Below are 12,500 nucleotides of genomic sequence, written 5' to 3'. Positions count from 1 at the left end.
AGTGTGTGTGTGTATGAGTGTTTTGTGTGCCCCGTTTAACAAACCCTCCCTCTATAAAATGCAATTCAGCGGGTTGTGCTTGGTGGTGCTAATTGCCGTAAGCGATAGGGCTGTCAGGACCCAGCGGAGGCATTTAGGTCCTCACACTCCCGCGGTCAGTCACTGTCTCTATGCAGACCTACATAAGGAGCACCTGTGTCCCCATTCCAGCCTGGCTGCCTTTGCCTATCCTCTGCCTGAGAAATGACCCACTCCACTCTGCATAGCTCTGAATGCTACAGTATAAAATGCCTCTCAGTTATAGATTGCATGAATACAGCAGAAAAAAAAACAGTCTGACAGATAGAGGCAGAGTGAACCTGGACCTTCCATCTATTTTGTGATCATTCTGGGTTTATGCCGGAGAGTGGTACAGTAACTATGGGATCAATCTCTAGTCTAGTCATCTAGTCTAGATGGTCCACAGGTGCAAGCACAGCAAGTGGGATTCTTTTACTCAGATGAGATAAACTTTGCAGAAGGGTTGAGGGCATTTGTTAACAAAAAAAAATACCTTTGCTCAAAAGCACTCTAGCATAACCCAAATACTAGACAGTGAGACATGTTTCCTTTTGGACAGTGACTAACTTTTCCTTGGGGCAGTGACTAACACTCCTGCATGTTTAAATCAACTGTGGGGTCATTTACTGTGCCAGACATTGGACATGTTCCTGGAGAGTGCAGGTGGCAATGGGAGCCTGTGGGGAAGCTAGTGTGCAGAGTGGAGGTGGGTTTAAGGGAATTTCTGAAGAGGAAGCCCTTGCTCTTTGACTCTGTTCTTCTTCTTTGCCATAATGGCACCCAGAGGACACCACTCACTCCAGCTGCCAGTCCCCAGTACCAGCTGCCGAGGGCCCTCTCTCTAGTTAAAGGAGTATCAAGACACTGCGTGTGAGTGCGTTCGTGCGGCCGTGCGTGTGTGCGTGCGTGCGTGTGAGTGTGTGTGTGTGTGTGTGTGTGTGTGTGTGTGTGTGTGTGTGTGTAAAAGAAATATACACTTTATTTGAAGGTGTAGAGACAGAGAGGGAAAAAGAGAACATTGCCTCATGAGAGCAAGCAACATTTGATCCGTGTATTTACGACTGCTGTTCATATTTCCTCATACCTACTGTATTTCCAGCCTTTACCTCCCTGCAATTGTATGTTGAGAACAGTTGAAACCCAGAGAACACAAAACCCACCCAGTCCATCCTAGTCTCACCTCAAAGAACACAGACATGGCAGCGATGTTGCGTTTCTCCTTGATGGCAGCACTGAGACTGTCAAAGTCATCAGAGTTGTACAGGTAGATCTGCATCTGTGAACAGAACAGACACAGCATTAGGGATGGGGAAATAGAGCCCTGAACAAAGCATCTAGAGAGCATCACTTATTTGGACAGAATGTAGACACTTTGTACTATACATGAAAAGTAATTTTGAAGAACTTACAATTGTTTACATCAGGTATATACTGAAAATACAACTTCAAATCTCTCTCACTCTATTCCCTTTCTCATTCCCTCCCTCCCTCTCTTACACAAGGCCTCTCTTATAATATCCCAGTCTTGCATCCCGCTGTCCTTATAGTAACATTCATGGCGGGAGGGGATCCACTGTCGGATTATACTCTTCTCAGGCAGTAAGATCTAACAGTGATGCACTCTGAATGTACTGTACAGCTATGTGTGTGTGTATGTGTGTGTGTGTGTGTGTGTGTGTATGTGTGTGTGTGTGTGTGTGTGTGTGTGTGTGTGTGTGTGTGTGTGTGTGTTGGTGTCACACAGAGCCCATTTCCAGCCTAGGGATTCTGTAACATTATAAAATGAGAGATAGTTCTGAGTTCAGTAGAGATGCAAATCATCTGTGCAGCCGAGAGCCGTTACAGCATCACAGTTCAACTTGCACGCGCACACATACACACACACACACACACACACACACACACACACACAAACAAACACTGATATAATAAGTGTAACATTGGAGCACTTCAGGGGTTAGTTAGGGTTTCTACTACGTTGAGTTGTTTCCTTCATTTCCCTCAAACCAGAGATGATCAAAGCAGAGATTATCAAATCTGTGACTCTTAGCACATATTATAGTCAATTTAGAATCTGGAGAGAAATAAACTTAGAATATGATACAAACATCTACCAAGCAGTACTAAGAATAAATAATGCTTTTATGTACAAACAAAACAAATCCAAAACACTGGGATAAAGTACAAACAAAGAGGCTCTGAGAGGAATCCAAAATGTCATCATAAGTACAAACACAAAACAGAGACACCATCATGAACAATAGTAGAGAAAACTTGACAGTATCAAAGGCCAACCAAAACACTGGGCTGTGGACACTAACAAACTCAAAACAAACTTTAATCTGTGGACACAAACAAACTGTCAACTATGAAAGACATCCCCACAGAAAAGAACTGCGTCCGCTTGCGCTTCAATCTCGTCTGAGTCTGCATCGTGATTTGTGTTGCTCTATTGTTGCTGCCCTCCCTCAGTAATCAGGTGAGTAGGCAGTGAGCCATCTGCTCCTTCCAGGAATAATTGGATGGATCAGACGGCCTTGAGATGCTGTTGATAATGCTCAGGAGTCGTCTACTGGTGCATTAATACACACACACACACCGATAATTTATACACAGGCACGCCATCCAAAGAAGTTTGCTTGCCTCAGACAAAAACACATTATCCTCCCTAATGAGGTTGAGAAGCCAGATAAGACCCTGCTCAATCGGTCAGAGACACCAGCCTGCTGAACACTGCAGTGTTCAGTCATTGCTGGGTGTCCTGGTGGTATTGATCTTCTTCCCAGACACTTACGCCTAATGCTTGGAAGGTCTGGTGGACCAACTTGGCCTTCGTTTACAATACAACCCCAGTGCTTATTTCGGGATTATATGCACTTTGCGCAATAGCCTGGGGACGTGGTTGGGTTCGAGTTTGGCCCTTCTTGAATCAAGCTGTTTAGGACCTGCTTAGACTTCAAATTACACACTTGGTCATATTTGTTTTCCCCTTGTCTTCACACTATTCCAATTAAAGACTATATAATACACTACTAAGCACAGCCATGAATAACCTCTTGTAGCGACTGCAGGGACACGTGAACCAGAACCTTGAGTTCACCTTACAACTGAGTCTGCTGACGACTGCAGAGAACACAAATAAATAAAGGGAGTAAATCCTTTAATACATATAGCAGGTACAATGGGAAGTGGCCCAATCCTGCTAATTAAAGTTAATCAGTTTCCTCCAGAGTTCCTTTAACTGCAGCCCTTAATGGGGCCCATTTGTTGTCTGTCTGAGAGCTCAGCAAGGAGGGCATTGGCCATCCATCACCATTCAAATGTTATTAACTACATCAGGCGCCACTCTCCCCCCCCCCCCCACCCCCAATTAGCTCACCCCCCCAGGCTTCATTCACTCACCGACTTTGGCACACACACACACGACCCACTCCTGTTGAGAGCGCACTTAGGAAAACCTCAATTCTCAATTATCAAATACTTTCATAGCAATAAAAAGGGCACCTAGCACAACAAATGTAGCTACAAAGTACATAGAAGTCACATTGACTCAGGAAAAGTTGAAAGCCAGGACCATACGTGACCAGCGTAACAACGCTCAAACCGGTATCAACAGTCATTGAGTTGATCATAAGTAGTTTAAACAGCCTGGTGTAATTTGCTCCTGTACGGTGTAAGCCATTAGATATTCACCACTGCTTATGAGTCACCCTGCGTTCCTATGTTGCCTGCATTATTATGTGCTGTGGGGCACAGGGAGAGCAAACAGCCATAAACAAACATCCTGGTTGCATCATTTCACAGGAAGGGCCCAGTTGCCCATTAGTGTTGGCTCGTTTGAGACACATTTGTTCTAAATTAACATGTATGTGTGACAGAAATGCATGAAATGTTAATAAGGTGTTTGTTAACGTGAAATGTACATACTGTGCAATCAAAAGCACAGGCTACACACACACACACACACACACACACACACACACACACACACACACACACATACACCCTTCTGCAGTACCTTGCAAATCATATTTCATGTATAATTCATCGAACCAGGGTGACACTCTAATACATTAATACAACAGATGTCCCTATGGCCTCCGGAGGGGAAAACCAGTCCTTCATTTTTCATTGTGCTGTTTGAGCGAACAGGTGGTCCATTTATCGATCCCCACGTCACTCCTTTGAAGAAGAGCATGTCAACATCAGTGGCCAGAGGCAGTGCAACCCAATGGTCTTTACATAATGGCCAATCTCACAATGTGGCAGGCTGCTCAGCACTCTGCTCAACATATTGGTCTTTCCTTGAGCTTGAACTGTGTATTGTCTGGAATTGGAAACAGGACAGGTGATTTTGGGGTCTCAGATGACTACTAAGCTGCCTGTCCTTTCTCTGAGTCATAGCAGTACTATATCACTGATAATTCATTGATTTTCACAACCTAACTGATGGGGTGATTTTTGTTGTGTGTGTGTGTGTGCGTGTGTGTGTGTGTGTGTGTGTGTGTGTGTGTGGGGGGGGGGGGGTGCGTGTGTGTGTGCTTGCTCCCTCCCTCTGAGATTCTTTAGGTGCAGTAGTTTCATTCTTCAGTAATATGTGTGGAATACGGAGGTTGTACCTCAGGGCTGAGAGTGAATAAGATTAATCTAGACTTGAGGGCTAATTACATAGCAGATTGGAAAACCTGTATTTAGCTCAGACAAACAAGACCTCAAGCTAAGCCTCCAAGGTCACGCCGCCATCATAGAAAAGAAAATATATAAAGAACACAACCACAGGCCTTCCAGAGTAAAAATGATGTACAGTGCTGAAGTCTAGAACAGTATAAATCACTTGCATCTCTTAGCAGAACACAATGCATTTTCATATATTCAGTTTTCCTTACATGTAAGACATGGGCCAAATACAAACTCAAATAAACACATCTCTTAATTCAGAAAATATGAAAAATGGCCCAAAGCTTTTAGACGCACTGTATTGTATATGAGACTGATCATTAATCATATTACTTCATTATTTCACCTTTTGAAATATGGTAGAGGTGTACTATATATTTTAGAAAAGGCTTGATACAAAGTCTGCCAGTGTTTTGCAGTTTCATAGCAGCCTTGAAGATCAGGAATTTCTTACTGAATTAATTTGGCATTTCTCACTCTGTCTTTTTCTTTATGTATATGTGTGCGTGTACGTGTGTGTGTGTGTGCGTGTGTGTGTGTGTGTGTATGTGTGTGTGTGTGTGTGTGTGTGTGTGTGTGAGCATACAGGGCCAATAACGTAGCGAGCAGCCTGTTTTATTCTCTTCTCAGCTCACAGTGACTAATGTTAAAGGTCACAGAGTGTGTTTCCTTTGTGACTGTGTTATTTCGCTGGAGTGTGGGGTTTCTGCAGGTAGCTCCTCTTCATTCCCCTGCTATTGCCCTTCCTCTCTCTGTGCCAATCTCTCGGAGGTCAAGGGGCACTTCCCCACGGTCTCACTTACTGCATCTCAATTCCTGCCAAAAACCAAACCAGTCCTATCTGGGCTGAGTGCTCAATGCTAAACAGGGCAACTGCTAAAGGAAGAGGGTCACCCACCCTTCCATTTCCCCTCCGTTTATCATTTCAATGAGACACTTCGAACAAGGTCTGAAAATATACCAGACTTCCCTCCAACAAAATGTCAAAGCCATCCACTGTATCCTGTCTGCTGAGGTGCGACGTACGTACTGTAAAGACTTGGGAGCTATTGTGTCTGAACTCAAACCTTCACACATCCTGTGTCTTGTGAGTGACTACATTATCCAGCCACATCATTCAGAGAGAAAGGAGCTACAGTATGCCACCCAGACACACACACACGCACGCACGCACGCACGCACGCACGCACGCACGCACACACACACACACACACACACACACACGCACACGCACACGCACACGCACACACATACACATACACACACACACACACACACACACACACACACACACACACACACACACACACACGCAAACACACACACACACACACACACACACACACACACACACACACACACACACACACACACACACACACACAAACTCATACACAATGCTACGCTGTAACAACCAAACATACTGTTTGTTCAGGGTTTTATTTTCGAAGGGTGCTTTGTCTCTCTGTTCCGTGTCCAATGGGGCACAAATGTGGAATGGCCCACTGTAAGCCTTTCTATTTATTTTGGTTTCCGTTTAACATTGTGTGTTGTACTCTCCCACAGTCACACAGCCTCAGAGGGAGGCCAGGGGAAATACTAGATAAAATGGAGGACAAGCAATCACTGTACAGGGAAAATAGCAGCTCCGATTCTGCTTAAAGGAACAATAACCACTGCTGCAGGGGTGGAGATATACTAGGGATATAATGAATGATAACTCTCTGAACATGTTCTCTTGTGATTCTAATAGAGTTGTAGTAGAGATGAGCTCAGTATGACTTCAGCAGGAACCTGACAGGGCCAGAGGCCACAGAATACTCTGGTTAATCATAGAGGGATGCGCTCATAAGTGGGAGCTCAAAGTTAGAGAAGGCTGAGTTCAACTATACACAGATATACAGGCAGAAGAGTGAGAGGCAATAATCAACTGTAAACCTATACATTATTCTACAATTCTACATGATTCTATAATCTCCCTATACATTATTCTACAACACTTGTACACATGTCCATGTATGTTTTGGGTGTGACACAGGTTGTCACAAACCACAAATCAAAAAAACAAAAAATCCAAAGAGTGCGAGACTATGTTTATGTCACATTTGTGGCATAAAGCAAATGGCAATAAATGTGGACGGATGAATTCCATAAATCTCTTTATGTTCTTCCACAGCCTTGCCTCCCAGACCTTTCGTCAGAGTGAAAAGGCATCTCTAAAGGCATAAAGGCATCTCTATCAATGCAGCCATATGCACAACAGCTAATACCAGGGCTTTCAATTCTAATGGCTGTATATCATCCAATGCCCTTCAATGGTTGGTTGCTCCCAAAAAGATTTGAGAAAAAAATTAATCATTATAATAATTACACAGGCGTATAGCATCAAATGCCATGCCTGTAGGGAAGGATCCATGAGAGCAGGACCAGGAACGTGACAGAAGAGTCCTGGCTGGCATCATTACGAGAGAGGAGTAAACAAGCTCTTCTCCATTTCCAGAAAACTGTGACACTGTGGATATAAATCACTCTTTTATAGATACATATATGCCTCTCTGGAAAGTTACAAATGGTGACTTAATGTTTTGTTGAAAACAATCTGTCGCTTTTGAGGAGCAGTCAGAGAACAGGTTGTTTGATATTTGTGTACTGCAGAAAAACACAAACAGCTCATCCGTACAATAGTGTAGACTGAGTGACACAGAAGAAGAAAGCTGAATGCTTTTGCCATGCAAAGTTCTCATTGGGAGTTGGAATTTGAAAAGTGGCCCTACCATGATTGCTCAGTCTTCATCATTCTCACAGGAATGGAGCTGCTTCACAAGGACAACATTGTACTCCCCTCCTCCTCTCTCTCCCTTTCTCTCCCTCTATCTTTCTCTTTCTCCAAAAAGAATAACAACCTCTGAATGAAGCCAGACACGATATTAGAGCATATTGTCTGCCTCATTCATTCTCAGTGAAGCGGAAGTGGTATTGTAACACGTTCAGTGTTCAGCTCTAATCCACCCACAGTGGAGTCTCTACATTGTACAATTCCATAACCCTGAGTAAGATTGTATTGTGAAACTTCTTCTATAAGATATAGATACATCTACAGTATGTTGATATCAGCCTTTACTGTCAGGAATGCTCCTGAGCCTGCTGCTCCCTCTGCTGGTCGCCAGAGGCCATCACAGACTCTTTGTTATTTCTTATCGCCTTCATTTAGTTAATTGGCCACATCTGTGCCTTGTTACTTATACTAACACTAGCATAACGTGTGGGGTCCCTCAAGGCTCCATTTTGGGACCTATGTTGTTCAGTCTCTATATGCTGCCTCTAGGAAACATTATCAGAGAACATGGGATTAATTAGCTATGCCGATGATACACAACTGTATATGTCTTTATCACCCAATGACATCAGCCCTATTGATAAACTAGTTCAGTGCATTGATCATATCAACTTGTGGATGTCCCATAACTTCCTGCAATTAAACAAAGATAAGACGGAGGTCTTAATCATTGGAACAAAGGTCCAACGAGAGAAACTATGCACTAGCTTAAAGTCTCTAGCACAAAACACCAAGCCCCTTGCAAAAAATCATGGCGTGCTTCAAGACCCTGATTTGAATTTTTAATCACACATCAGTAATATCACTAAAAACGCTTTTTATCACCTTAGAAATATTGCCAAAGTGCAACCATTTCTCTCCCGGACAGATACTGTAATGCTTTCTTCTCTGGTCTACCTAAAAAAACTATAAACATCATCATTCAGAATGCAGCAGCATGTGTATTGACCAAGACCAGATGAAGAGCACACATCCCTTTTACTGGTGTTCAAATCACTTATCAGATATCAAATCAGATATGCTTTCAGTTTACAGTCCATCGAGACCTCTCAGGTCCTCTGACACTGGTCTTTTAGTCATACCCGGGGTGAGGACAAAGAAATACGGGGAGGCAGCTTTTAGTGTCTATGGTCCTCGCCTCTGGAATAACTTACCTCATGAGCTTAGGGTGTCACAATCCATTAACACTTTTAAAAGAAACCTCAAGACATACCTTTTTATTTACCCTCTTAATCCATTATTATTTCTATTCTATTCTCTATGTACTATATATGCATGTATGTATGTATATATGTATGTATTTATGTATGTATGTATGCTTGTATGTTCTGTACTTGTGTATTTTCAATTTTACTGTTAAGCACCTTGTATTGCAATTTTGTATGAAGGCCGCTATATAAATAAAGCTTGATTGATTGATTGATTACCGCCTATTACTCTGTGCTCTGTCTTGAGTTTTCACTCACTGAATGTACCTGTGTTTCCCTGTGAGTTTCCAAGTAAAGATTTACATTTAATTCCTGCCTGCTTTCTGCGCTCGGGTCTACCTATACCTCGTTACATTTACCTCCACAGGAAACCTCCTGCCGTTGATGCTGTGTTCAGAGCCTGCTGAGCCGTTGCTCTGACCCCAGTGGAACTCCATCTTCTCCGCCTTAAAGCGCCCAGGTAGTCCCGCCCCCCTCACAAAGTAGTCGTCCTTCAGCAGAACAGCAACTGGTGAGAGATCGAGGGTAAAAGAGGAGGAGAGGAAAAGGACAGAAGGAAGAGATAGGGAAAAGAGATACAGTCAGTGAAAGCAGGGATAACTTCATTTGTTATCTGGAAACATTTCTACAGTCTCTAATATATCTTTCACTTTGAACATTTTGGTCATACAATTTTTCGCACTGAAACACACAAATAATCAGAAAACTTGCATCGGATTGTAGCCGCGAGCCACACGTATGATCCCACCCCTGATTAGCCACGGTTGGCTGACACACATCTGCCAATCAATGTCCATCTGTCAACGTCAAACGTCAATTGCGTATCGTGCAGTCTTGCGTACCGTGCAGCTGGGAAAAAGCAGTGGATGCAGTGCCAGCCAAAAGGCAAAAAACATAACATTTTCATCAGGAGTGGGAGAATATTTTTTTATTTTATTGTGTCAAGGTAAAGTGTGTGTGCTTGATATAGTATGCAGTGCTGCTGACATTGTTCAAAGACCACAAGAACAGGACAGGACAATCTTGTCTGCAATATCGGACGTTCAACTTGGGGTGAACACCGTTGCTCTGAGGATTTCTGGCCTTTCAGGAGACGTTCAACAACAGCTAGAATGGGATCTAGGTACGTGCTCTTGGTTTCAACAAGCGACACGGCTCAGTTAGGTCAGGAGTTTGAGGAGTCAAAGTAAATGACTTTGACAAACTGGAGTCCTGTGTGGCATTCATCAGCAATCTCTTCATGGAGATGGACATATCTGAAGTGTCAGAAACATTGAATGCTTTTGATGTGGATGCTACAGACTTGGAGCTGGAAATAATAACATTGCAAAATCTTCTTTTACAGAAAGGGGAGGTGGAGAGGAGAGGAAAGAATAGTAGGAGAATGTGTTTTTGGACGCTGAACATGCAGTGTCACCAAGTCTGTCATTAATAAAATTAAAGGTAAAAAATCTCTCGATATCTTTCTTTTTTTTTTTAAAGTAGCTCTCATGGTAAAAAAAGGTCGGAGATCTCTGGGTAAGGGTTAAGGATAGGGTTAGGTTTCGAGTTAAGTTTTGGGTTAGGATAAGGGTTAAGGTTAATGGATAGTTAGTTGAAATGGTGATCACAGTTAGTTGAACATCTACTGAAGATCTACAAACCATCTATTTGGGACAATCCAAATAAAGTGTGAACAATGTTTGTCTTGCCATTTTGATTATTGTTTGGACTGTGAGGATGCCAGAAAGTTTTTTCAAGGCATTTGTGTTGCTGCCTTTCAGAAGCTAGGGGTTCAGGGACAGAGTTACATTAGTGCTTTCTGTGCTGTCATCATCGGCCTTAAAGGTCCCAGACGACATGATAATTCAAATATTGCAGAGTTAAATAGTTAAATAGGCTCCATAAGTCTTTGTTACGTTAGTCAAACTCTTTGACTATAAAACCTCTGCTGAGTGTGCTTTGAACACTTACAGTGACAAATTGAGCTTTGCAGTGACTAAGCCTTCAATTAACCTCCCCAACCTTAAATAAATGCAGTCTGTCAGAGAAATATCTGTGTTTGATTAAGGCCCGGGTTGCTTGCTGCAGTTCTCTATCTGGCAAATTTAAACACATTATAAAAAACAGTTTAATTACAAGAGCATAAAACAGTACATCACTTCAAGTTTTTATCATATATGACTTACATATGACTTGCACATTTTAAAGAAGAGAGCATGACTTTGCATTTACTTTGAAAGTTAGCTGATCTTGAAGAATTCCTCTTTAGAGACCTCTTTGAAAATGTAATTTGAAGTAAGTCCCCATTCAAATATCTCATGCTGCGACTCATACAAGTGCAGCGTTCACTGTTCAGACATGATCCGTCGGGCATGGCAGCTATTGTCAAATATGAAAACAAATGAGAACCAGTTGGAATGAAGGGAACATTTTTGTCCCGCTTTTAGCTGCTATAATATGTCTAGGCAACTTGAACTGCAACCAGTTGCATATTTGATTTAGGCCTATAGAATTATTTAAATAAATTGGACAAGCTTCTGCAACATTTACAATTCTGGTGATGTCCACAGATGGTATCTTTTATCGATGAAAGGATTCATTTGAAGAATCGTTTAGTTGTATGTTTCTCAATCTCCAGAATATGCCTTGAGTAGTTTTGGCTTGATAGAAAGATGTTTTGAGTGACAACATGAAACTAGGAATTATTTGGATCAATGAGATATGATAATATGGGTGTGACATGATGGCGCGCAACTTGCAGTCCTATTCACATCAGTGTCCTTTTCATGACCCTGAAGGCCTTTACAAACTACAGGGCTGTCCTGAAACGTATGTTGCTGGCCTCAGATATGTTGTTTTCACATTGTCTTTTTCCAGCACTCTTACAGCAACTATAGTGGATGCGTAAACATGTCAGCACAGTATAGCTCAGCTTGGCTCAGCTTGGTTTGGCTCTGTATGTACTCGGTTTACTGAGTTTACCAGTGTCATGTGCCATCACAACCCATTAACATACAGGTCTACAGCCGACATCATTAGCCAGATTAGAGGCAGTGCTCTGGCGGCTGATCCCCCCCACCCCCCACCCCCCTGTTACATCAGGATTTATCTAGGCACTCCAGAAGAGATGGAGAGCCTTCTTTTAAGAAAACACAAAGAGAATGAAGGGGATGAGCGTCAGTACAAACAAACACAGAGTAACGGCAAACACAAAGAGAGAGAGAGAGAGAGACAGACACAGACAGACAGACAGACGGACGGGACAAAATACAGTGGGGGAGATGAGGGCCAAGAAAGAGAAACAGAAAAAGACATACAGCAGAGACATGGAGAGATAGAGAGCATGATGAAAGTGTAGAGGGGACTGGTGTGGAGTGGGATGAGCTGAGCTCCTGTGGTGAAACGAGAGAGGATTTGCCTGCGGTTTAAACAGTCTGCCAGCGCTGGTTAAGCTAAAGAGGCTCAGCACACAAGAAGGCCCGAGATGCAGAAGGCCTGAGATGCAGGAGATTTTCACAGGCTCCTCTGAGAACACTGTAAACATCTACACCCTAGAGTGAAAACTGATCCCGGCACTCACGCCAACTGTCACTTACACACACACAGCGCTCTGTCACAAACTGTCACATGCACACACAACGCTCAGACCAACTGTCAAGTAAAGTAATTCACACACAGACTGAGACGAATGCACGCACGCACACACACACAGACACAGACACAGACACACACACACA

At 42.9% G+C, this 12,500-nt stretch overlaps 1 protein-coding gene across 1 annotated transcript in view; it reads right to left on the bottom strand.

Moving 5' to 3' along the window:
• ca16b (carbonic anhydrase XVI b) overlaps positions 1–12,500 on the bottom strand; it is a gene marked incomplete at its 5' end in the record, with an annotated part of 147,930 nt that overhangs the window by 25,237 nt on the left and 110,193 nt on the right. The window contains 2 exons of the mRNA XM_083667634.1: positions 1,241–1,336; positions 9,141–9,289. Of these exons, the coding sequence (XP_083523760.1) occupies positions 1,241–1,336; positions 9,141–9,289 (245 nt within the window). The remainder of the gene's footprint in view (positions 1–1,240; positions 1,337–9,140; positions 9,290–12,500) is intronic.

The sequence above is a fragment of the Argentina silus genome, assembly GCF_951799395.1.
Source record: "Argentina silus genome assembly, chromosome: 4".
NCBI classification, from domain to species: Eukaryota; Metazoa; Chordata; class Actinopteri; order Argentiniformes; family Argentinidae; genus Argentina; species Argentina silus.
This window is presented reverse-complemented; position numbering and strand designations above follow the sequence as displayed.